Source organism: Podarcis filfolensis (assembly GCF_964270895.1).
Source record: "Podarcis filfolensis genome assembly, chromosome: 7".
In the NCBI taxonomy this organism is placed as follows: domain Eukaryota; kingdom Metazoa; phylum Chordata; class Lepidosauria; order Squamata; family Lacertidae; genus Podarcis; species Podarcis filfolensis.
The window spans coordinates 53,421,928-53,449,119 of NC_139603.1; the positions used below are offsets into that span (position 1 = coordinate 53,421,928).

At 40.5% G+C, this 27,192-nt stretch overlaps 1 protein-coding gene across 6 annotated transcripts in view; it reads left to right on the forward strand.

The window, feature by feature from the left end:
* The window catches only part of LOC310766553 (lipoxygenase homology domain-containing protein 1-like), a 179,568-nt gene that overhangs the window by 89,719 nt on the left and 62,657 nt on the right, over window positions 1–27,192 (forward strand). For all 6 annotated transcript variants that reach the window (XR_014550246.1, XM_083622817.1, XM_083622819.1 and 3 more), the window contains 7 exons: window positions 1,237–1,453; window positions 10,280–10,434; window positions 11,497–11,575; window positions 13,044–13,131; window positions 14,882–14,937; window positions 15,064–15,093; window positions 18,488–18,654. Coding sequence is in view for 5 of the 6 variants with exons in the window: in XM_083622817.1 (XP_083478943.1) it covers window positions 1,237–1,453; window positions 10,280–10,434; window positions 11,497–11,575; window positions 13,044–13,131; window positions 14,882–14,937; window positions 15,064–15,093; window positions 18,488–18,654 (792 nt within the window). In the remaining variant the exon portion in view is untranslated. The remainder of the gene's footprint in view (window positions 1–1,236; window positions 1,454–10,279; window positions 10,435–11,496; window positions 11,576–13,043; window positions 13,132–14,881; window positions 14,938–15,063; window positions 15,094–18,487; window positions 18,655–27,192) is intronic.

Genomic DNA, 27,192 nt, shown 5'->3' on the forward strand with positions numbered 1-27,192 from the left:
TTTTCTAAAGTTGCTGATAGTTTTGAGAAAGTGAGTGCAGAATACTTGTACCTACCTACTTGTCAAACTCCTCCCGCATGGCTGTGGGCCCAAATTATACGGGTTCCTACAACATGCATAAAATACCCACATTGGGAAGAGGAAGAGGGGTAGATGTCACCTATGGCACCACTGGAATCAGATCTGCTGCTGCTCCTTCCTCCACCTCCACCTTTGGCAAAGGATGGTTGGCCCTGCCTGTAATGTAGGCATTACACACAGGTTCAAGAGAAAGGAAATCCATAGCTGTGGGACTACCATAGAGATGGATTTCTATCACATGGCTTCCATCCTTGCTAGTTTGTGGTGTGGGTACACTTGGAACTCAGCTAGATTGGTAAAGAAAAAGCATTTTACAGTGGTACCTCTGGTTATGAATGCTTCTGGTTATGAACACTTCAGGTTACGAACTCCACTAATACGGAAGTAGCTGCTCTTGCTTGCGAACAGAAATCACGTGTCGGAGGCGCACGCACAGCGGAAGGCCCCATTAGTGAAAGCGTGCCTCAGGATAAGAAAGGTTTCAGCTTAAGAATGGACCTCTGGAACAAATTAAGTCAGCAGTTTGAATCCCGTTGCTCGGTCCCAGCTCCTGCCAACCTAGCAGCACGAAAGCACGTCAAAGTGCAAGTTGATAAATAGGTGGGAAGGTAAACGGCATTTCCGTGCACTACTCTGGTTTCGCCAGAAGAGGCTTAGTCATGCTGGCCACATGACCCAGAAAAACTGTCTGCGGACAAACGTCAGCTCCCTCGGCCAGTAAAGTGAGATGAGCACCACAACCCCAGAGTCGTTTGCGACTGGACTAAACTATCAGGGATCCTTTACCTTTAAGGTGCTACTGGAAGGAATTTTTTTTATTGTTTCGACTGCGGCAGACCAACACGGCTACCTACCTGTAACTAAAGTTTACAATGCGTTTTCCTGAAATGCTTCTTTGATGTGTCTAGAGCCAGCCTAGGAGAGCCTCCTAAGCAGATCTTAAAGTGCAAGCAGGAAGGTACTGGTGCAGGCAGTCAAATAAATAGCTTTTATTTTATATATCACTCATGGATGACTTACTGCGCTTAGGGGAGAATATGATTTGTATACTTCTTTGGTAATATGTACTAATTAGGGGAGTTTTGTGATGGGCGAATGAATTATAATGGGCCAATGAACTATAATAATAGCTTTCGCTATTTTATTATTTTGCAGATTAATCTAAAAGATGTTGGAGAGCTGTATAAAATCCGGATTGGCCATGACAGTAGTGGACCAGATCCTAGTTGGTACCTTGATGAGATTAGAATGAACTCGCCATTGGACCAAGAAATTTGTTTACCTGTCAACTGCTGGCTCTCTGAAAGACAAGGTGATGGAGAAACATGGAGAGAAATACCAATAGGGAGGCCTAACAAAGCACTTCTACCATGTGAGTATATAATTACATATATTAAGCTACACGTGTAAAGGACTGAGCTCCACTGAGCATCTTTTATGATTCATCATTGCAAAGAAGTGAAACCAAAATAAACAGCAGAAACTGTTAGAACGTAAGTTGTTACCCTTTCCCCTTCTCTTTCAGGCACTGTTCCTGGAGCTATGACCAAAGAAAGTGTCCTTAAGCTCAGTTATTTGTTTTAGCAGCTTCTTGCTGTTTAGAGAGAGAGAAACAGAAGTTTATTCAAAGAGTTATGACCTTCAATTTCACCGGTGGGATCTGGATGGGTTAGCTTTTCACTATTATTAAATATAGTTTAATTGACAAGAAAAGAACCTGTGTGGTGTAATGGTTAGACTGTAAGGCTAGGAGTGGGGAGATCTGTGTTTGAATTCCTACTCAGTCATGAATCTCAGTAGATGACCTTGGCCCATTCACTATCAAAAATGTCACAGAGTTGTTATGAGGATGAATGTGTGTGTGTGTAACTATTTATACCACCTTGTGCTCCTTGAAAGTAAGCCCAGATATAAATGTAATAAATATAGAAGAAAAGAGTAGTGCCTCCTGGTGGGAATACATGTGCTATCAGTTAGGCAAATGTTATTCAAGCTGAAGTAAAATATCTGAGGGTATTCAGAGATTCAAAATACAGTAAGTTTATGTTTGGCGTCCTGATGTTCTGAATTATTTATAGAATCCAGGAATTGTAGGCCTAGAAGGGAAATGAAAGGCACCAAGGTCAAGCTTCTGCATACCAACTTAACATCATGGACTAGGACATTCATAGTATAAAGTATACCACAATAAGAATGAATGAGAAGATGAAGCACAGGAACTATTTGTAAGGCAGGATAAGTACAGTAGAATCCACCTAAGATCACTGAAAGGAAGGTGAGTGAGAACTTTGTGAGGCCAAAGTGGGAAAGCATTCCATGTGAACATCAGCTGAACATGGGATCAGTCTGTTCTAAAAGGCAGATAAGTGCTGCCCCCAAGGAGTAGGTGATAGCCCTCTGCTGCTCAAAAGGGAGTTGAGTTCAAGTCCTCACATCTGGAGTAGTGGAGACAGGCACCATGAGAAATCCAGTGTTAGCTGTGCTGAAGTTTATTATTTTTATATGGTAATTGTATTTCCACCATACCATTTTTAGCTTTATTGTAAGCTGTTTTGTGAAGGCTTTTTGCCTTGAAATGTAGGGTGTACTGTAAATAAACACTGGAATGAATGAATGAATAAAAGCAAAATAGGTACTGCACAAGAATTCATACGGAGATATTGTAGTAGGTACATTCTGTAGCCATTCAGCTGGAACAAGAACTTGTGCAAGCTATTGCACCTCCAGATGAACATTTTTGGTATCCTTCATGAGCAGAAGACAGCTTCTATATGCAGAAGGGCACCTTTGGATCCAGCCCAATAATGATGTTTTAGAGTAAATGAGTTTTCATTGTGGCCAGTATTTTTCATTGGAAGTATTTTTTTCAAAGTAGAACATTTGTTCAGCTTTATTAATAATGGTGTTATAATGGTATATTTATATTTTCCTTCTCTGGCACATTATACTTATTGAAATATATTTGACAAATAAATGCAAATGGAAACATTATATTGCTGTTAGACAAGTCCTAAATTCATAAGTTTATGACTTCAAATTACCTATTGATTTTTGGTTCATTTCAATTGAATATCAATAGACAGCCCAACCAAAAACTTTTGCATTTCCCCCCGCTGTTTCTGAGAAGGAAACTTTTGCCATCTGCATTCCTATTTAAAATGGATAATTGCTTAGAAGCACCAAATGTGCAGCCTTTATAGGTTGTTATATTACAGAAAACAAATGATGTATTACATGATACATAATTACAATCCAATATAAATTTCAGATCAATCTGGATATTTTTCCAGCAATCCATTCACTTAATTATAAAAAACTTATTTTGTACAAAATATGAAGTAGTAGAATAAATTATATTTCATAAATTCAACTGAGGTGTTAGCAGGCTTCAAGTTGCTACTGTCCTTACGTCATTATTTATTGCTGTAAGATCTTGCTTCTTTTTATATTCTGCCACAATGGAACCATAAAGCTTGAAGATGGTTTTAATTTTTCTGTCCTTGCTGTGTAATTTCTCTGTCTGGCTATCTCTAGATAATGGTAGTTCTTTTTTTAAACATAATATTTGACACACCTTCATATTTCTCTGCATCTTGCATTGATAGGTTCTCACTTTTTGATTGTCTTCTTTCATTATACCAGTCATTGCAAAATGCTGACAATGAAATACTATTTCTCCAGAATCTCTGACCCAGCATGGTATGTTTTCCCCAACAATGTTAGTTTTGTATTCTTCATACATCAAGGCTTATATTATTTTGCCTATAATTCCATGCCATTGAATTTTTCATCTCCCTGTCATGCTTTGTGTCTGTCTGGACCTTTATGTCTCATTTTCATATCCAGGTTCATTTTTATTTTTGCTTTTTAAATCTTTCCAGAAATCATTTCCTAGTAGTTTTATATGGTTATTTTTTTCACTCTGTTTGACAACTGATTTGTAATCCTTAAATCATAACTCACAGACAGGTAGACTTGAAGAACTGCAGCATTAACCTTGAACTGGGTTTGAACATTGTAATGTAGTTCCTAGTAGGAGAGTTTGAACAATCATATATCAGCATTATAATCTGATGTAAGAATCCTTTTGACTGCACATGCAGCCCCTTTGCTTCTCCCTCTCTGGTGGGCACAAACAAATTCAAATGTCTTCCACTAATCATAGGTTCTTGTTTTGTTATTCTTTGGATCAAGCCAGGATATTAAACCATCTTCATACCACTATTTAATATGCTGGCTTCTTCCAAAGCTCATCAACCATGGTTTCCTATATTGGACAATATGGGAATCTATGGTTAGAAGAAGAATTCCTGGTTTGTTTGATCCTACTATAAACAGTGGGGAGTAAGACTATGTGCTGCTTTTAAAGGGCACAAATGGCTGCTTTAAATTTATTTATTTAGATAATGTATATATTGTTTATGTATTTATAATGTATATATTGTTTATTTATTTATGTAGATAATGTATATATGGGACGCGGGTGGCGCTGTGGGTAAAACCTCAGCGCCTAGGACTTGCCGATCGCATGCTCGGTGGTTCGAATCCCCGCGGCGGGTGCGCTCCCGTTGCTCGGTCCCAGCGCCTGCCAACCTATCAGTTCGAAAGCACCCCCGGGTGCAAGTAGATAAATAGGGACCGCTTTATAGCGGGAAGGTAAACGGCGTTCCGTGTGCTGCTCTGGTGCCAGTTCGCCGGAGCAGCTTCGTCACGCTGGCCACATGACCCGGAAGTGTCTGCGGACAGCGCTGGCTCCCGGCCTCTAGAGTGAGATGAGCGCACAACCCTAGAGTCTCTCAAGACTCTAAAAGAAAAATATCTAAGCAGTACATGACTATTCCAAACAGCACAAAAAAGTTACATTTTTTTAAAAAAGAAAACAATAATAAATACAATGCATTATTTTAAATGATAAAAATTTAGCAGTCAGTAAGAAAACAGAGTAAGCTTCCCAGGGGTGCCAGCTTGAATAAAATATTGAGGAGTCAGGTAAGCCCCACCCCACATAATCAATCACATGATGTGGCGCACACACACCATTTGAGTGACAATGCTCATCAACTTTGGGGGGCCCAGCTCCCTCAAATATTTTAATGGGAAAGCAGAATGGCACTTTGGCCCCTGGGAGTTGGCTCCTATGAACCCTCCTAAGTATCAAAATAGGCCTGGGTAAATAAATGAGGTTTTAAAAGACATTTGAAACATATAGCTGGTGGGGTTTCATGCACCTGTTTTGAGAGGAAATTCTGGAGTGTTCTTATTCAAGACATGATTATCTGAATGTGGTCATTGTGACAAATGTTTAACAAACTGCAAGAGATACATTAATAACTAGAGACCTGCAGTTCAAGATCTGGCAGTGAATTTATATTTTTATTTAAAAGTTAGCACTCCTGTCTTCTAATCTCACTGACTCAGAAATGCCTAACCTTCGCCCTTTCCTAGTCAACCGCTTCTTAATAGTTTGATTCTTCCTGAAGGTTCCATGATATAGCAGAAGCCAATTTCTGTCCATTTTTAGACCATTGGTTGAGGGAACTTAATTAAGGTTACTCTTATTTTTTCTAGACTGAGCTCAACAGATTTTAAAAGGCCTGTTCTTGTGTCCCTAACCGTGACATTTTCCCTAGAGCACCTCATCTTCTGCTACCATTGAAACTACATAGGGCATTGGTTTGACTCACCAGCAATTATGATGTTTGCTTTTATAAGCCTGCAAAGCATTTGAAGGAAAATACTGTTCAAATGCTCAGAGTAAACCTGTTATTGCTATATGTCCAATAAAAGTATACAAAGTTTGTCCCAGCAGATGGATTTAAGTTCAAAGACTGTCAGTCTGCATAGCAGGGACTTTCAAGATAATGTTTTCATGAGTTTGCTTTTAGAGTGCCCTGAATTTTTCAGATACACTTCAAAATATTGCAAAATGGCAAGGGGGAGGGAAATGAAGTGGGAAAAGAAAAACATTTGCCTAGTTCTGTTTGCCTTTTCAAATAGTCAAGAAATAGCTGATTGGAAGGGCGAAGTGGGCAATCATTGGCAACCTATTAAAAAGAAACCTTTGTTCTTGGATTTCCCCTTGCTTCATTTAACAGATTCCTGTTCTTCCTTTGCTCTTTTGCCTAGTGATGTGGTGATTTTGTTTCTGTGTGATATAAGAGCTTGATTAATGCTCACCTTTAAGAAATGAATCTCACATTTGAATCTCATATTTTCTTTAAAATAAAAATAAAAACCACCCCTTTTCACTCCAGGAAGCACCATTGTGATATTTACATTAATTGACTTAATTTTTGCCCTTCATTTCTTTTTCATGATCTTGTATGCTTCCAGATGAGTGTCTAAATATAGTGTCATTTCTGCATGCTAAAATAGCATCTCCAGATTTGGGTTTTATCCTGTGAATGGTATTTGCCTATATTATTTCCCATTTGACTGAGGATATGGCAATACCCTGTTTCCCTGCAGTTTAATGCTAATGTAATGTCACTGAATTCAAGGTACAATGACCTCAAGCTGAAGAGCCAGGAATCAGGCCCTGAATGATGATTGCAATATATTATATATTGCTATTGGTTACTGCTGCAGTACAAGAAAAAAAAAAGGCATTTTAAACCATTACAATATTGTTTCTCCTGTGCTGATAAATAGTGGTTTGGGGAGAATTGGAGTGTTCCAAACCGCTTACAGAGGAAGTCAGGGGGGAGAAAGAGACATGTCTCAATTCCATGAGCAGCTACACTCATAAGATTTGCTGCTAAGACTAAATAACAAATAAAAAAGCACCTTCTTTCAGCAGGGTTGAGTGAAACTGCACTCTTAAGACCTCAGGTCTGTTCACATCATCAAAATGTGTTCAGAAAATGTCTGTGTCCCCCCTTCCCCCCAAAATTCCGCATGCTCAGAGGACGTGGGAATGTATATAGAACTGTATTCCTATAGACTCTTCCATGCAGCTGGGAACTGAGCATGATCTGATCCACTTCTTATAGTAAGAAATCAATTCTTCATTAACAAAACAAAACCTGGCATCTCAGACCAAGTGTCCTTGAACAGGTACGTTTCCCATGAAGAGAACAAAAATTATTTTTAAGGGCCCAGTGTCAAAATGAGTATGCAGAATGTCTTTTTCCTATAACAATAAGAAGACTTTCAGGAGTCAAAAGAGCACGTGCAGAGTGATTTTCCTGAATGACGCTATCTTTCTGAATACTACAGCTTATACAAAGTTAAGTAATACAGAATGCACACCAAGGCTTGTTTGTTTGCCTGTCCTAGTAACGCACAAGGGAATGAATTTCTGTTTTACTTAGTAAAATTCTGGTTCAGTGACAACTTTAGAAGTGAGTAGTATTTTATTGGGAATGGGGGTACAACTAGTTAGCAGCTTTCTGCTCCTCTGGCCAGAGATACATATTTCAGCTGCAGCAGCATGTCACAACTTCTGCTTCTGCAGCTTAGAAACTTCATTAGTTAGAGGGCAGGTTAATACACCCAGTTAACATGCCTGGGCAAGTTAATACACCCAGTTTGTAATGTGGTAAGCCGTACCTGTCTGATATGCCCAGGCATTGTCATGTTACTGTGTAGATGTGTGTGTTTTAAGTCAGGCAACCAGGTTCCTGAAGTTTTCAAGTATGTGTGGAAAGTTGGTATTCGGTGCTCAGCCTAGAGTTCGTGCGCCATCTGATTTGTTGACAGGTGATCAATATCAGTGAGTGTTGAGGCTGAAAGGGACCACACACATGGTCATCTGTTTGCAGTGGTGCTTGGTGCAATGTCCACAGTACATCCCACCAGCTCATGATCAGGTTTTTCAAGTGGCTGGTGCAAAAAAAAAAATCAACAACACATCTCTTTTTGAAGACCTGCATGTGACCTCTGTTTTACCTTAGGTGAGAATGGAGGGATCACTGCAGAAATCCTAGCTAAAAGTGGCCCGTCCTTTTAGCTAGCAATCAGTTTCATTCTCTCGTTTTGCAAGCTGTTCTGCCTCCAGCATTCCTTTCCTTAAGCATGCACAGGCTCAGACAGGCTTTAGTGTTAATATCAAAGGGATATCAAATACACTGTGATCAGTGTTAACAGAAGCTGACTTCTGGGTAAATCTGTTACCACACACAAGCTCCACTAGCAGTTCTCAAGCCAATGAAGGCACCGGTAGATTCTTTTGGGAAGCAGTGTGCTTTTGGTGTCACTTGATGGTCACATGTAGAGTTCATCCTCTGAAGTGTGTCTGTGCATGAGTGAGGGGTGGTCTGAGGGAGGGAGAAGCTTCCCCTTTCCCCCAAGCTTTTCAGTACAATATTTCATAGCAGGCACTTGTTTATTAATGAATCATGATTTCCCCCCACTAACTTCACCATGGCAGCTGTTGTTTATTGAATCCTGTCAGTGTGTACAGAACTGTGAGTAAAAGATTTGGAATTTTCTATGCATCCAAAAAATTAGTTTTTTAATGGCTGCCTACAAACCGTGGCTGGAGCTATTAACCTAAGCCTTATTGTGTAGTAGCCAGCTGGAAAAGTCCAGTCCTGTTACTTCCAAGCAAAGTTGCTTACACCTTAAATGAATTGCTTGTTGTATTTAGGTACTTAGTAATTGTAGCCCCACAATTGTGGAACATTATGCTGTGTAATATTAGGCAGGCCTCATGCCTAGTTACAGCAAGCCCTCAACTTATGCAGGGGTTGTGTTCCAGGGATCATACCTGTAATGGTTCTAGGGGTTGCTCGTGCGTAAATCGGTGCCACACCTGGCCAGGTTACCTGGGTGAACTCTTTCTATCCGGACAGCCACTCACCCGTGGCTGTCTCAATCGCTGGCAGAATCGGTCAGTGGGCGTTTCTTGAACTTCTTCCAGCAAAGAAGCTCTTTGACGCCTAGTCTCCGCCTACTCTCCCTGCGCGGAAGCCTTCTGCGCAGGGAGGGTGTGGGCAGCGGAGGACCCATGCTCTCCCCGCTGGTCTCCGGTGAGGAGTCATGGAGCCACCTCGCTGATTCCCCCATCTGCCCCCCTTCTCCACTGGTGCTACGCTGATTTCCTTCCCCAGAAGATGGGCTGCTTCTCTCCCTCCCGGGACGCTCTCCGGAATCCCTCTGGAGCCCTCCCTCTCCCTCTGGCTCCGATGGCAGTTCCCTGACAATACCTAAAAACAAAATCACATATGGTCAAAAAACATTGCTTCTGTGGTGGAAGGGGATGCCAAAGTCATTCCCCCCCTGAAACCTCACCCCCTTTTTAATTTTTGCCATGTGTGTAAAGATCAATGAGCACGTTAAATGTGTGTAAATTGTGGGCTTACTGTATTTTCAAACGGGCATTTAAAACCTGCCATTTTACCTTGGCTTACAGAAACTGGGGGATCTGATTCTTTATTTGTATCCCTTTCTTCCTCCCAAAGGAGCCCAGGGTGGCATTATGTATCCTGTTGATGGTGGCTGTATTTTGCTGCATTTTATATTGGATTGCTAATTTTAACAATGTGGGATTGTTTTATTGAGCTGTTTTAAAATGTGATCTATGGAATTTCATTGTTGTATTTCACACGAACTGCCTTGATAAGGATTTTATTCTTGAAAGATGGTATAGAAATATATTAAATACAATAAATATAATAGCTTTTAAAGACTGATTGTGAAATTTACCCAGAATTAAGTAACACTTTCAGTGGGGCTTAGTCCATGTAAGCCTGCATAGCCTTGCAGCCTAAGAATTTAGCACAGTAACGACAGTTGTATTACTAATTTCTGTATCCCTTCCAATTTCTCCAAGTCTCTGTCCTGAGCAGGAAATGAAAGCAAGTTTTAAAAAGTGTGGGTGTATAAGGCAGAGATAGAGACAGAGACAGAGACAGAGATAGAGAGTGAGTCACCTCCAGACTGTCAATATTTTGCAGGAGGGATTCAAATACATGTTGGAAATTTAGGTTTGCACAGTTAAAGTGGATTAAATCACTCTGTTGCCCTAGTGCTTGAGCCACAAGCTTCAAGTCAGTACAGAGCAGTATGAAGCAGTCTTTTGACAGATTATGGACATAATGGAAATGTCATGATAATAGTTGGTATTCAAGTAAGTTTTACTAAGAGTAGACCTATTGAAAGCAATTAACCTAACTTGGTGATGTTAATTGATTTCAGTGGGTCTGCCCTGAGTAAAACGTAGTTACATAGTAGTAATGCTTTTTTTCTCTTTCAGTGGTATGCTACAATGTCAGTGTATACACTGGAACAATCCCTGGTGCAGAAACAAATTCTAATGTGTACATTACCCTCTTTGGAACCAGAGGAGATTCTGGAAAACGAAAACTTCATAAATCAAGGACTAATAAAGTTTCATTTCAGCGTGGTCAGGTAAAGAAAAAGATGCTAAAAGTAATTGCAGTAATTACTACTACTACTACTACTACTACTACTACTACTACTACTATTATTATTATTATCATTATACCCTGCCCACCTGGCAGTGTTTCCCCAGCCACACTGGGCAGCTTACAACATATCTAAAAGCATAATTAAAACATCATTCCTTTAAAACTTCCCTAAACAGGGCTGCCTTCAGCAGGGGCAAATGAATGCATCGTGACACCCAGGGCAGGGCGTCGCTATATAAGGCACATGTGCGGCATCGCTATGACACTCCTTCACTGGGACCGGTGTTATATGGTCCCGGCAGCTGCTCCCAGTAACCAGTCTAGCTGTCGTATTCTGAATTAGTTGTAGTTTCCAAGTCATCTTCAAAGGTAGCCCCACGTAGAGCACATTGCAGTAGTCTAAGTGGGAGATAACCAGGGCATGCACCACTCTGGCAAGACAGTCTGCATTGAGGTTACTTAAACTTATGTAATTGTACTTGAGCATTATGTTTCAGTTAACTATGGGGAAGATTTATTATGTGGTGATCATCCACTCCATATGTTTCAAATGTAGAGATACAATATGGTGAAGTATTTCTTTTTCATAGTTAAAACACAATTACTTAAATGCTCAGTATTCTTTACATGAAGGATGGTAACCAAACCATTTTATTCTAGAACTTATTGGAACACACATTAGCCATGTTAAAAACCCACCAGAAATCTCCCTTCAACTGCCCCAGGGCCTTAGTCGCTAGAGCTCTTGAGCTTTTTATAAAATCTGGACTGGAGCTGCTCTAGACTCTGTTGAACTGGAGCACATAAATCACAGACTGGTGCCCTTAACATTGCAGTGATTACTATTTCAATCAGCTAGACTCACTTGCAAGGGGAAGAAACCCTTGACATTTTGCCTGCCCCGGTAAAAGTACAGCAGTGATGGTTGGCAATGAAATTTTATATTCAATTTAAAAATAAATTCACAAAATTTATACTCCGCTTTATCGTTAAAAACCCCCAAACAAAACAGTTTGTGATTCTCGTTTTTGTGTTTCTGCAGACTGATGTGTTCTCCATGATGGCTGTATCGCTTGGAGTTGTGAATAAAATTCTCATTAGCCATGATGGAACTGGTCCAGGTACAACTAATTTCCTATTGACAGATCAGTTTCACAATCTGTTTGAAAGTGCATACCCATTTTCTTCTGTGTAGTTCCATGGTCTAAGATCACACAAGATTATTTTTTTCTTGCTGTATGTAGAGCATATAGTTTATTCATCTTATATAATAACATATATTTTATAAAGATAATCACATTTTATAGAAGAACTTCAAGCAATTCTGAGCCTTCTCCCTGTGCATTACTGTTGACTCCTCCCATATTATAGTTGTTGTTTTGTCTAATGGCTTAATCATAATTTATGGGAAAGCATGTTTGCTTCTTGTCTTTCACATGCTTCCCAATAAACACAGTAATGTTTTAAGGTGATGTCCCCTTCTCTCCAAACATGGGGACATGTGGTAGACATGCACCAAGTAACTACGATTGGCTATTACTCTTGGTACATATATACTACATGCTTATGAAAGACATTGCTTTGTTAACCGTTACAGGTTTGTATGCAGTATACATACACATCCACGACATAAAATGTGAATCAGACCTATTTTTTTCTGTATGGAACAAACATTTGATGTATTATATCCCTTTTTAAAAAGAAAAGTTCCACACTGATGAAGTAATAAAAATATATATTGCTTTTTCAAAGAGTGGAATTTACCCACAAATCAGTCAGTTTAGTGAACATTTTTGTTCAAATATTTCACCAATAAAGTAATTGCAGTACAATCTTAGATGTGTCTACCCAGAAGGAATCCCCATTGTCTCCAGTGGAGGCTTCATCCTAAAATACCAAAATTGCCAACTTAGAGCATCAAATCAGGGAAATGCTCAGCCTCTTAGTTTTTTAAATCCCAAAATATAACTTGTTAAAATATGATAAAATTGTGTGGGTATTGTGGAGGAGTTGTGTTGTATATGAGTTTGGATGTCACAGTCATGTAACCAGATTAAATAAAGAATGTGGTTTGGTTGCTGGGAAAAGTTAATACCCCTGCAATGAATGTATTTCTTACTGTAAACACATCTGAAATAAATATCAGCTGATAATTTATTATATTATTATTTAAGACAATAATTTGGGAAGGTTCTAAAATATGTTTGAATAGTAATGAAATTTGTTGATCTCCTTGAGTTTTTGTTGCACAATACAAAACTCTCTCCCCCACCCTACCCAAGGGATAAGCATTTCATCCTTCACCCATATGCAATGCAAACTGTAAAAAAGATGAAGTGTTTAGCTCATCAAATATTCTGTTAAAACCATCCCAGACAAAATATCTTTCCTTAGACCTAAAGGTTTCTTATTTTTGAGGAAAAATAAAGTGTTGAGAGTATTAATTATTGGCTTTGCGCAAGTGAACTGTGTTAATCCCTTTGTCCTGATTATCTGAGTTTGATATGATTGAATTCACCACCACCACCACCACCCCTCTCTCTCTCACAAGCAATCTAAGCATAGGATGTTTTTGTCATTGAATCACAGGCAGTGGTTGGTTCCTTGAAAAAGTTGTCATCAAATTTCAAGAGAGAGAGGAAGGGGAAGAAGAAGAAGTAGTGTTTCCTTGTAATAGGTATGGTAATGTGGGTAATGTGCAAGAGTTCCTCATCAAAATGGAAGGATTTATATTGATATAAACCAGAACAGGCTGAACAACATCTCCATGGCTAGGTGATTCCTGCAGTGCAGGGTGTTGGACTAAAATGATCCTAGTAGTCCCTTCCAACTCTAAAATTCTATGCTTCTATGAATCACAGTTTCTCTGTCTTATCTGGATTCACTTTATTGATTCTCAGCCAGGTCATGATAATTTCTATATACCAGTTCAGCACATCTGCTGCTTCCCTGACTCAAGTGTAAAAAAGAAATACAATTGGGTGTTTTCTACATATGATGACACGTCACTCCAAATCCCTGCATGGCCTCAGGGGTTTCATGCACACAGTAAAAAGGCATGATGGGGAGGCAGGGCAGAACCTTGAAGGACCTCATAGGGTTCAAGAGCAGGTTTGGTATTGAAAAAGCATTGGTTGCCTTGATGGATAATCTGTGTTGTCAGAAGAAGGAGTGTGCCCTCCTGAATCTTTCAGTGCCTTTTAATATTCTTGAGCATGATAAGCCTCAGCAGACTTTCTGGGTTGTGGCTCAGGGGCATTGTCATTCAGTGACAATGTTCAAATGCTGGTGTTAGGGGGCTACTGCTTGGTCTTATGACAATCTGCTCTGTAAAGTTCCATCTTGCGTACCATGAGACATGTTTACCTGAATCTGCTGGGTGAGGTAATCTAGGCATTTGGACTAGGATGAATGTCAGTATGCTAATGACACCCAGCTCTATTTTCCTTTTCAGCTGATTCAGGTGAGTCAGTGGAATTATTATTATTAAATCTAGAAATGTTTGTAGTGGTGTGTTGAACTGATGTCAGGAATCAGTAAGGGGTTGTTGGATGAGGGCCCATAAAATTAAGCAGAATTCTCATGAGACAGGTCACTGTTGGTGGGTTGTTTGTCTTACTAGGGGCATAGTGTTGAACCTTCTAAGGATGGGCTTGTACTCCCATTGAAATATCAGGCTCACAGTTTGAGGGTGCTGAGAGAGATCCAGCTTCTTATAGAAGGCCCAAGTAAACTCCATGATTTAAAGCACATTTTATTAGCTAATCCTGGACAGAGATAGCCTGGCTGTGGTCTGGTAACCATCAAACTAGACTACTGCAATATCTTATATGTGGGTTTGCTTTTGAGGACTTTTCCAAAACTTAACACACCCACTAGGTTACTAATGCGGGCAGGCCAAAGAGAACACATTTTGCCAGGTCTTAATGGATGACACTAAATGCTTGGGTAGCCAGAACCAAAGGACTACTATCTTCCCTATGGCTGTGCTGTAACATTAAAATCTTAATCAAAAATACTTCTCTGAACCTGCTTAAGTGAGACAGGTGGTAATGGAAGAAAAGAACTTTCAAGGTGTGTCATCTTGAATGTAGAATGCTCTTCTTTGTTGCAGTTTTTTTTAATAAAAAAATTGTTTTGCTATGTTTTATTTTTATTGTGTGTTGGTTATGTAATTGCTGTGCGCCACCCTGGGAGTTGTTAGGCTGAAGCGTGACATAAAATTGTTTACAGTAAATAAATCTACACAATTCCTCTGTATTAAGAACAGCTACCCTTGTTTATATCTGGAGAGACAATATGTAACTTGACAAGTGATACTTAGAAACTTTGTTAAGTTTAGGGGGGAAATAATGCAGGGTTTTGATTTACCAAGACTAATTACTAACTGCCTTCACTGTAATTACTTTCTTTTTTTACAATGGAAGATGGCTAGATGAGTACCAGGATGATGGGAAGACAGAAAGAGAGCTAATTGCCAGAAGTAAGTACTGAAAATAAGATCATTTGTACTATAATTATATCCTAGATACCAAATTGCTAATTAAACTTAAAACTATAGATTCTTCTTGTGAATAAGAATAAGATTGTTTTTGCTTTTGTATTTTAGAAAACAGTAATGCACCAATGGCATATAGAGGTAAGTTACACTCTATATTCATTTCCTGTAGAAACAGTCTTTGCTGTTTGAATTTAAACATCATTCTGGGCTGAAGCAGACACATAAGGGGGAAAAAAGGAGGAACACATGGTTGCGTTTATTCAGGCTTGTCCATCTAGCATTCAATAATGGTTTAGTGTTACATGCAAATGCAGCCATTGTCTTTTACAAGTAGCCATTCATGGAAAGCTTCTGCTAACATGGAAAATACAGATTGTCTGATAATGATAAGTAGAAGGGGCATCATAAGTCATTTAGCTGAGTAGCGAAAAGGATTTCTCACAAAGTGTTTTCCTCATATTTATTGTTCTATTCTAAAATGAGTCAGAGGTTCTTCTGAGAGCAGATCCAAGGTTTGTTTTGTTTATGCCAACATCACTGTCATTTAATAATTGGAGACAGCTACTCTAGCAAGCGAGTGGAAAAAATGCATTGTGAAGTGACAGCAAAAGCAGTTTCAGGTCAGAGTTCATCAGGGTATTCTCATAGTATCCAGAAATAATGCAGACTTAAGCTATACAGCTACTATGCACAACCACGTTTTGCAGATCCCTGCCCTGAAGTCCATGTACACCACCAAGTCCATTGAGCCTCTCAGACAGTCTGTCAAATTTCTGCTTTTTCACCTGCTTATTGCTGTTGCCCCAGTAACAGTCTCTCTTGCTTGGTCACCAGTTTTTCCTGCTGCTCATGCTCTGTCTCATCATATTATTTCATATCAGTGATGGCAGTCCATGCTGGGCTGCTGGTGTTACTAGGGATAGAGGGATGTTTCATTCAGTCCATATTTTTAAGTAGACTAATTTTCACCTCCTGCACTAATACACCAATTGGAATGTAACTTCTCAAAGTTTTGTAATACAGTTCTCATCTAAAAATATGTACCAAGATCATTTTTTTTAAAGCCTACACTGTATTAGGATAAGATTTTTTTTAGGAAAATGCACATTGAGCTAAAACAAGTACTTAAATGTGTATTTTTAATATAAAATTATATGTAGATCCATATTTAAACAAGAATTTTCATACAGATAAAAGATTCACAGATAAATGCAGAAAAGGAATGCAATTGATGTTTTATGACTGAACACATGCAAGACTGACATGGACCAATCTATCCAACCCGACCTGTTTTGCTAATTTGATATGGCTTCATTGTTACTTTTAAGGATCTAGCGTCATCTGATGGAGTGCCAGCTGCTACACGGACCAACTTGTGTTTTCTTGTTAGTATTCATAGAAATATGGACGGAGACCTAAAATGGTCTCTGCCTGTACTTCTGATTGCCTCGATTCAACTTGTAAAACACATTGTGCTTTAACAAAAGATTGTCAGCTAGGTGAAATGCGAAGTTGGGTTTTCTATTAGAAATGGAAAGCATTTCGCAAAGAGGTCTTAAAATTTCCTGGCATGAAGTAGGAATGCCACCAAAGAAAAGAAGAGCAGTATCCAGCCTTTTATTATTATTATTTCCCTCATTTACTGTCTTTCCCAGTGCTAATCGGTCATGAACCCTCATTATCACCCCAAGGTGGGTTTGTTGTTCACCCTCTTGCTTTGCCAGATCATGTAATCACTTTTGCTCTGGGAGCTGCACCTCCCTTCATTCTCCTGCTGCTACATTACTAATTAAAAAGATGATAGAGCATCATCAATGTATTAGTAGCAGTTCTGATCTCCCTCATCTATGTTAACAAGTAAATATAAAATGACATGAGAGGAGAAGAAAAGTGTCTGTTACAGCAAAGGGCTTTAGTGAGGGGAGTTAAAACAAGCAGAAATTAATTCAAATGTTTAGGATTTGAGCCTTTGCTGCCACAAGCAGCTATGGAAGCCTCTCATTGTGATTGCCTATGGGAAACCCACCCCATGCCACCTTCAACAGAATATAGTATGACGCCTTGTCTGTGCCAGGGGACACCTGCACCAGATCCCAACTGATTGAAGGGATCAATTAGAGCAGGATAGCATGGAAAACTATGTCTGACTCAGCAGTTCTGACTCTTCCATTCTATAATTGCTGATTCTCCTCCCTTGATGAGGCTTGCTCCTGTGATCTGCATAACTGTTAGCTCTTCACTGGTGATAAAGAAGTGTTGTGTATGGTGGAGGGGAATGAGCCAGGACAGCCAGGACAGCACATGCAAGGAGAAAATGTGGGAGTGGGAATCTTGAAAATGGGGAAGAATCATGGAATTGCGTAAAGTTCACTGGTACCCCAAGTGTCATCTAGTCCAACCCCCTGCAATAAAGGAATCTCAACTAAAGCATCCATGTCAGATGGCCATCCAACTTCAGCTTAAAAACCTCCAAGAAAGGAGAGTCCACAACCTTCCAATGGAGTCCATTCCACTGTCGAACAGCTCTTGCTGGCAGAAAGTCCTGATCAGAATCTCCTTTCTTGTAACTTGAAGCCATTGATTTGGGTCCTAGCCTCCAGAGCAGGAGAAAATAAGCTTCCTCCATGTGACAGCTCTTTTGATATCTGAAGGTGGCTATCATATCTCCTCTCAATCTCCTTTTTTTTTAAGGCTAAACATACCCAGCTCCCTCAACCCTTCCTCATAAGGCTTGGTTTCCAGACCTTTGATCATCTTGGTTGTCCTACTCTGCACACATTCCAGCTTGTCAGTATTTATTCATTCATCCTTTATTGGCATTATATGTCAATATCCTTCTTAAACTGGGTTGCCTAGAACTAGACAAAGTACTCCAGGTGTGGTCTGACCAATGCAGAATAGAACAGTACTATTACTTCCCTTCATCTGGACACTATACTTCTATGGATGCAGCCTAGAATAGCATTAGATTTTTTATTGCTGTATCACACTGTTAACTAATGTTAAGCTTGTTAAGAAAAACCATAATTGGGGGGGGGGGACAGAAAATGAAGTTGACAAATGATATTGTAGCTAGTTCATAAATTAACTTACTTGAAAATGTCACAGAGCTGCAAAACATGCAGTTACTCTTTGCCTAAAATGCAGTTGTATAATAGTGTATAATACACTGGTTTCCAACATCTCATAGCCTGATCTTGTGTTGCCTTGCCATTGCCATAGTGAATCAGTGCTTTTTGGTAATGGTACAGAGCATCTTCACCCCCTTTTTTTGCTGCTTGTGGCAGCTGTTTTGTGCTGGCACTCACAGCACTTTTATCAAGCTATGAATACTGGCAATTATTATTTTCTGCAAAAAAACCAAATCACTGCAGTGAATGTGTGAGTACTTGACTTCAAAAGTCCTTTCCTTATGTACAGCACTGCTGAAATTCATTTTAGTCACAAAAATAGCAAGAAACCCTTGATAGTTCTTCCTCAGTCTTATAAAATACAATTTTGTTTTGATTGTTTGTTTACCTTTATTCCACAGGTCAGTGGAGAGTGCTGGTAAAGACTGCTCAAGATTCCCCACTGTCACGGGAGTGTAAAAGAACCCTTGTGATTTACGGCTCAAAGGGCAAAAGTGACAATCTTCTCCTTTCTTCCCAAAGCTTGGGAGATATGCCCTTTCAACCAGGAGCAGCTGATGAATTCCTTGTAAGTTGCAGCTACAGCACAGCACAGAGATTGCAGTGGCATCTTGCTCTAGCCAAAGGATATATTTGGAATCCTATTACGACTGTAGCAAATGCCACCTCTTATTTACAAAGATGGCTTGATTTGTGGTTTAGTTTTTCCTCGATATATTTTCCCTGTTCTTTTACAATCTGTAAGCTGGATGCAGCCAATATGGAATGCAACCCATACCCAAAGTCAGAAACAATGAGAATCATAGAAGTATCTATTGAAAGACCGTGTTCAGGCTATGGTTGGGAAAGGTAGGTTCTATGCATTTTCAGAAGAAATAAATTGACACTTTACAGAACATAGGCAAATTGATGACAGCTGGCCCAGTGTTAGGCCATGACATTCCTGGGCAGTTACTAGGGCCCCACAAGGGTGCCCTGGTGTCTGCCCTGGGTCTCTCTTTATTCTTATTTTATCATTGCTGGGTGGCTGGGTCTGGGAGCTATCCTTTTAATTTCCCATTTAGGGGCATTTAACTTCCATTGTACTGTATTGGGTTGTAGCTCAGAAGAAGAGCCACTATCTATTTGATTTTGTGCCACAACTGTTCACAGTTAGATTCTTCTCTCCTACACAGTGGTACCTCAGGTTAAGTACTTAATTCGTTCCAGAGGTCCGTTCTTAACCTGAAACTGTTCTTAACCAGAAGCACCACTTTAGCTAATGGGGCCTCCTGCTGCCGCCGCACCACCGGAGCATGATTTCTGTTCTCATCCTGAAGCAAAGTTCTTAACCTGAAGCACTATTTCTGGGTTAGCGGAGTCTGTAACCTGAAGCGTATGTAACCTGAAGCGTATGTAACCTGAGGTACCACTTATTAAGCATTTACAATTGAGCTCCTCCACCTCTACCCCTCTCAGAGTGAATAGACCACAAACTTAAATAAGTGTAAATGCTTTACTTGCCCATGCATTGTTCAATGCTACAGCAGAAACAACACGGATAAGATATTCTTGGTTACAAAATACAAAAAAGTATTTTCAAACATGGACTCTGGGCTTGGGAGCTCCAGCCTCATACATGTGCTGAGCTTACATCAGTGGCGTAGCGTGGGTTGTCAGCACCCGGGGCAAGGCAAGTAATTTGTGCCCCCTAACCCATGGATTTTAGCACTCGAGTCTCTTCCACTAGATTAGTTAAAGAAACCCTTACCCCCTAAGCACATGTATTGTTTGTTATGAAAATACTGATGTAATTAAAGTAAAATGCATCTAAATACAAGTTTATTTTCAAACACTTTATTGAGTGCGAACATGCATTACACATTCTCCACATTTTCAGCAGGTCTATGAATACAAATCTACAAATGTAGTAACCTAGCATGGGCCATGCTATTATATGTCGTCTCACAACCATCGTAAACGAGCAGCTACATATGGATCAAAATCTGTCTCGTCACTGTTGAACCAACCAAACTTCAATCCATCTGGTCAGCTCAACATGCAGAATGACCAGCGTGCCCCCTTTCAATTTAGAGAGACCAGCGTGCCCCCTTTCAATGCAGAGAGACCAGTGTGCCCCCTTTCAATGCAGAGAGACTTACCTGCAGCGGCGGCTTCTACTCAGTTCCCCGCGTCTCCTCGAGTCCTCCCGCCTCCTGCTCAGCAGCTCAGCCAATTGCATGCATTCGCCTTTCAGCCAATGAGGAAGTGGATCCCACTTCCTGATTGGCTAGGAGGAGGATCCGTGTGACAATAGCGAAATTTTTGCGAAATCTGTGACAGCGCTGAGAGAGAGTGAGTGAGCCAGGTAGGGGTAGAGAGCTGCGAGTGCGAGCGCCCCCCCGATGTTGCGCCCGGTGTGGCCGGGCCCCCCTGCACCCCCCACGCTACGCCACTGGCTTACATAGGAGGGAGGGGAGGCAGGAAACAATCCTTACTTCCCCGCTCCTTGGAGAAGAGGGGAGGTGACATAGAATCATAGACTCAAAAAAATTGTAGAGTTGGAAGGGACCCCAAGGGTCCTCTTGTCCCACCCCCTGCAGTGCAGGAATATTGCCCACAGCCATCACTGGGTGGGCTTGCAGCTCTCTAACAGCCAGACGGACTGACCCATTGCACCACACAGTCTTCTCTAGAAATTTACAGCTCTGTTGTCCTTTACTGTTGTACTTTACTGGCAATTATGCACAGTTATGTTTGACTGCATAAAATCTCTCACAAAATGTTCCTGATACAATTCTCTGCATTCACATGTAGGACTGGGAGAGATCCCTGTCTGAAATCTGCAGTCAGTTAATTTGGACATTTCTGAGCATAATAGACCTATTGACTCAGTATAACACAGCTTCCTGTGTTTCTGTGTCTAGGAATTATTGCTCAGAGTACTTTTGCTATGTTCACTATTGGTGGCTTCCTTGCCCAACTGCTGAATAGGAACATAGGAAGTTGTTTTATATTGAGTTAAACCTAACTGGTCCATCTAGCTCAATATTGTCTACACTGACTGTTATTAGCTCTGCAGGGTTTCAGGAGTGGTTTCCAGACCTACTTGGAGATGTGGGGATTGAACCTAGGACCTTCTGCATGCAAAGCAGATGCTCTTTCATTGAGCTACAGCTCTTCCCCAAATACCTGTGCATCTCTTCCCCTGCTGAAGCCTGGAACATTTTTTCTTATTATTTTTGATTGACTGCTTCACCAAGAGTCTTTCCTTGCATAGCCTCATATTGGGGGCACTGGAGTAGAAAACATAGTCTGGCTTGTTACCTTTGCTGGTAGATTTTCAAACAGTGAAGCAATTTAATTCAAGTCCCATCTGACCTTTATAGCATACTCAGAGTGGAATCTATTACAGCAGGGGTCTGTTGGGGAGAATGCCTCATTTCAATAATAGAGCAATAGGCTGTTGGAAAAAGCTAGTTTTTCAGACACTTTGTAATTGTTTTGCCCTCAGTCATGGTAGAGCATGAATGTGCAACATTCAACATAGTGGGATCCTACTGCATCTGGTTCCTAAATGTCTCGTGATACAGTTGACTAATAGTAGCAATAGTTTGTGTTTCTGTAGCATTCTAACTAAGCACATACTTTAGTAATTCTGTAGCATTCTAAGCAAGCACATATTTTAGTAAACTGCAGAATCAGGGCTGGCATCTGTACCTAGTATCCTTGGGCACCTGCCAGGGCCCAATAGTGATGCCTGCCATGGGCCCAGAACTTTGAGCATCACCAGGCAACTGGATCAATCATTGAATTGCAGAGTTGGAAGGAACCCCAAAAGTCATCTAGTCCATATTTTATCTCCATATTACAAATTGGGAGGAGAGGCATGAGAGGTAAGGGCTTGCCTATCCCGACCCCTTTCCCAGTTGTATTCACAGTTGAGCTAAGAATGTGGAATTTCATAGCTCAGAGCTCATGCTCTTCAGTAGCGTGCTACATTACTTTGCCAGAGAACAGCAGGATAACATGAGTACTTTTTTTTCCTTTGTGATTATTTGCATAAAATCTTTGCAAATCCAGTAATGCTGGCCAATATTCTTTGTGCACAAATTTGTTTTTGTTTCTTTTTTAAAATAGATGGTCACACACATGGGAATGTGACCTTCCTGATTTTTTTTCTCTGCCCCTCCCCTCCCCATGCTGACACAGCTCCATGAGAACAATTGCAACCGCTGAATAAGCAAACAAGCTTTCTGCATGTTAATCTTGCATGTGCAATACAGAGATTTTGCCCCCTCCCTTATACTGTACCTTGCATTTTCTAGTCTCTCCCCTCCTCCCTAAATATTGTTTTCTAGAGCTACCCCTGGCTGTGCAGCTCAAGTATCTGACAGCTCACAAAGCCAGTCTGAAATTTAAGAGCAATAGCTGCGGCATGAAAATCTTGAGATGCCATTCTATTCCAAACCATTTAAGCAACATCAAGGCTTGGTTGCCCTCTTTATACCTTATTGCTGAGGCTGTTTGAATGATCATAGGCTTTTGTTGCGTGAGTTCACCTATTCCCATTTGTGGCAGCAAAACTGGTTGCCATGGGAATGGCTGTGTGATGTTGCAATTAACAGAAGACTGCAAATTCAGCAAAGCAATATGCAGGAGCAGAAGAACAACAAAGATCTGGATTCAGTACGATAGCACTTAGTCAGGATTCACATACAAATAATATAGTACTGTTTATAGAGAGTCAGCTTCTTAAAAATGGCAGGCCTCATTTTGATCCATAAATTTGATTTCTAATTATTTCCATGAATATGTGGGTGTTGATTTGCTTAAGTTTGAACATATATTTGGCACCAATCCAGCAGCTTAAGTGTTCATAGGAACCTTGAATGCATACACAGATCTCCGCATGAACATGAAGCTTTTGTCCACTCTCATCTATGAGTTTGACAGTTCTCCACCATGGCAAATGAGGTATTGCATTTGCTGATATGAATAGGTGAACTCACGCACCATGAATGCTTCCCTTGTTCTCTTATAATGGCAATGGCGTTCATGTGAGAGGTGCTGGAACTGAGTTCCAGTGAGTTCTAGCTGGAAAAAAAGCATAGTTTTATGGTAAGAGTGGTGGATTTGTACTGGGGAGATGGAGTTTTAAATCTCAACTCAGTGATGAAGCTCACTGGATGCCTGCTACGCCAGTCACTATCTTTCAGTAAAGCCTTTCTATCAGGGAAAGTGAGGGCTGGACCATAAAGAAGGCTGATCGCCGAAGAATTGATGCTTTTGAATTATGGTGCTGGAGGAGACTCTTGAGAGTCCCATGGACTGCAAGAAGATCAAACCTATCCAGTCTTAAGGAAATCAGCCCTGAATGCTCAGTGGAAGGGCAGATCCTGAAGCTGATGCTCCAATACTTTGGCCACCTCATGAGAAGAGAAGACTCCCTGGAAAAGACCCTGATGTTGGTAAAGATTGAGGGCATAAGGAGAAGGGGACCACAGACGAAGTGATGGCTGGACAGTGTTCTCGAAGCTACTAACATGAGTTTGACCAAACTGCGGGAGGCAGTGGAGGACAGGAGTGCCTGGCGTTCTCTGGTCCATGGGGTCACAAAGAGTCAGACACAACTAAACGAATAAACAACAGCAAGCTGTGTGAGGAAAAAATAGTGCAGGGGAATAGCCATGTATGCAACCCTGCACTACCTGGAGGGGAGAGCAAACAAGGTATAAATGTAATACTCCAAAATACTTGGAGATGGAGATGGTTCTCATGGGAGTGTGGCTAGTAGGAGTGGGGTGAAATGGGGCAACTTGTGCATATTGAGAGGTAGCCAAAGATGTCAACTTGGTTCAGGAAAAGAACACCCCAGCCATGAAAATATAAAGCTATAAGATTTCAAGACACCATTCTGTGTTTTCAGTGTCACTTAGAATCTTGCTTTTTTTCAATGAGAGATGCAACCCTGCCTTTTCTGCTCACAGTGGCCTTTTCTAGCACACTGGCTTTCAGGTGTTGTTATTTAAGTGGGGGGAAAAACCAGAAGCAATTCCAGACAGTGGCTCATTATGTAACCAGTGCTTATGAGGACTGTTGCCATGTTAATGCGACACATAGCAGTCATGAAGGTGTCCTGGAACAGTTTTATTAGTAAATGCAAACATTCTGGTTTCATGGATATTTCTTTATAATGCATGCTGCCAGTCCTAGGCACAGTTGCTGAAATGTAACCTCCCTTGAATTTATTGGGAATGTATGCTCAGGCTGTAAAGCTGAGCTAAATGGAGGTGGTGCTGTTCGCTATGCTCAAGATGTAAACATGAAGCCTCCTCAGGTTAATGGATTAGTCGACATAATTATTACAACCAGCCTGGAGACTTGTTCAGAGGAAGAGGGCAGTTAGAACATGATGAGGATTTGTTGTCTGGCACAACTACAAACAGAGCTCATGTGGAACACTGAAAAATTGGATCGAACTCTGATCAGTTCAAAGAGATCATGTTAGAGTTTTTTAAATAAACTATTTGCTTGGCTTGACTTTAAAAGCTACTTTACGTTAATTTGGGGCTAATGGGAATCAAAGGGATAAAAGAGTTTATTAGGCTCTCAAGAGCAGATCAAATAGCAGACTGATAGAGAAACAGAAACATACAAGTTTATCCTCAGGAGCCAAGTAAATCAAAACAACAAAACAACAAAGTGCAGTTATTTTAACTGACTTAAAAACACCCAAGTGGAAGAACAGAGTGGAGAGAAAGAAATTGTGGACTAATATTTTTTGTGGAGTCAGGGGACGTAAAAGGAAATGATTGTATCATAGACTCAGAAGGTGCTGCTGAATGCTAGCCACAGACCCACTTCCTCACCTCTGGCCACAACAAAGATCAGATGAACTGAAGAAAGGTGTTCATAGAAGAGGCAGTAGCTGCAATTGTTTCTAATAATGTATCTGCCAGCTCATTCAGGTTAATTGGAACAAAAATATGTTAGATTTAAATTTGCTGGTCTGGAATACAATTGGAGATAAGAGTTCCTAATCTACTCATTCGTATTCTATGCTCTGAAAGACTGAAAAATAATCCACCTTTTTACCTCCCTTTATCCATCCTGACCATATATGCAAAATGGCTGATGTGGCATTAGGAGTGACTAATACACGTGGTGTGAAATTTAGATGCACTCCCAATTTCATAAAATCTGCCATCTAAGTTTGGGCTGTTTGAGCTTTAGTTCATAAAGCAATTTTTGATGATGCAACCGCCAGTCAAACTAATCAGATGGATTGCTGTCAAACTATCAATAGGAGCCAGAGAAAAATGGCTGACATCATGATAGTCTTGCAAATTCATGGATATCTATGGCTTCCTGATGGCCAAGCCACAAGTGCAAATTTTTGTCTGGTAGTCAGACAGGAAAGTTTGCATGAGGCATATCCCAGCAAAGCTGAGAAAACTTTAAGATTGTTGCCTAGGTTCAGGAGGGCAAAATAGGGATTCTTATTCATTGGAAATCTTATTGGGAGATAATTTTTCAGCTAATAGAAAGTAGGAAAAACATTCTTAGTAGTATATAATAAACCAACATAATGGAAATTGGTATTATACTATTATGGGATCATTTTAAGGTGCTTACTGCTATGAATTTCCCCCCTTGTTTTATATCCATTGCATGTCATTTGAATTTCTGTATTTTAGCAACAGGCCTGGGTAACCAGTGTAGCAGGGGAACTAGGGAGGCATTTACTGTGTTACACCACAGTCCTTAAAAACATTGGTATCATCTCAATATGAGGCCCAAGACATTTTGTGAGATAATCAATCCTATTCCTTAGTTGTGGGACTGTGTTCAGACTAAAGGACTTTTCCAGGATTCTCCCCACTGCCTGTAAGATTGGGGTCTGGGGATGACAGAGGGACTGCCTGAGTGATCAAACTTGGCAGACAGGTTTAGCTTTATTATGTAAAACAGTTCTCTAAGTGCAAGCAATTTGCTTCCATAGGACCTAATGGTTGGGGAATTGTTGGGGGCAGTCTTCCTCAGGCAGTCCCTCTTTTTCTGTGGGGAATGGTGTCATCAGGTGCAGATGGTAACCGAGACTGCAACTGACAGAGTTGCACAGAAGGTTGAGTTGCACTCTGGAAAAATCCTATGGAGTTAGTTGCCACCCTAGAACTTAATAGGGGAGCAGCATCTGTTGGCGTGTTAATGCTACCAACCTCCACCTTATGCTCAACTTGCATAGTTGTAAATAAATGCAAATATTGCAAAACCCAGTAAACTTCCTGCTTTCCCTTTAAATCCCTGAGATTTAAAGTCTCACTCTGATCTCTCTCCAAATCTCCACTCATCAGCAGATGAGAGAAGATTAATTCCTACTGCCTAGGCTGTGCAGTCCTGTTTCCTGCTGGGGGCAGGGCAGGGCAGCCAATGCAGGATTAAACCCTGTTCTGCCACCCATCAGCTGATGTCACTGGTGGACATGGTTTTGGGGAAGTGGACTGGCTTTCCAAATTGGAGCCCTTGGCAGCCCAAGATTGGTCTGCAGGCCAGAGGTTCCCCGCTCCTTCTATAAACAAAACAATAGCTCAATAAAGGCTAGGCCTAGTCTCACTAGCGTGTAAGCTTTGTGCAGATGAATCAGGATGGATGTGGAATAAACAGGCCAGCCTGAAGAACATTGAATGAACTGCTTCAGTGAAATGCATGGCAAGCTTTCCTGCCACAAGGCATTCACTGCTTTTCTAAAGAGTATAAATATGCAGTCACTGACTAACTCATCTAAATGCCCCATGGTTACAACACATGCATCTTGCATGTACATCTTCTATGTGCAGAGGATTTTTTCGGTTTTAAGAGGAAGCATTCCAATGTGTGATTCCCTTACTGTGAACTGAAGTGCTGTACTCTACCAGAGTTACATGGGACTCAGCTATACAGTGACAAATAAAGCATTTAAAATGTGTTGTACAGTTCAATATACAAACATGGCCCTAGATGGCGTTGGGGAGCTATGGTAAATTCCAGATATTTTCCAAAACTTTTTTTTAAAAAGAATTTTCACAGCGTTTTTTATATGTATGTAGATTCCACCACTGTATGATTCTGGTAAGTGAAAAAAATA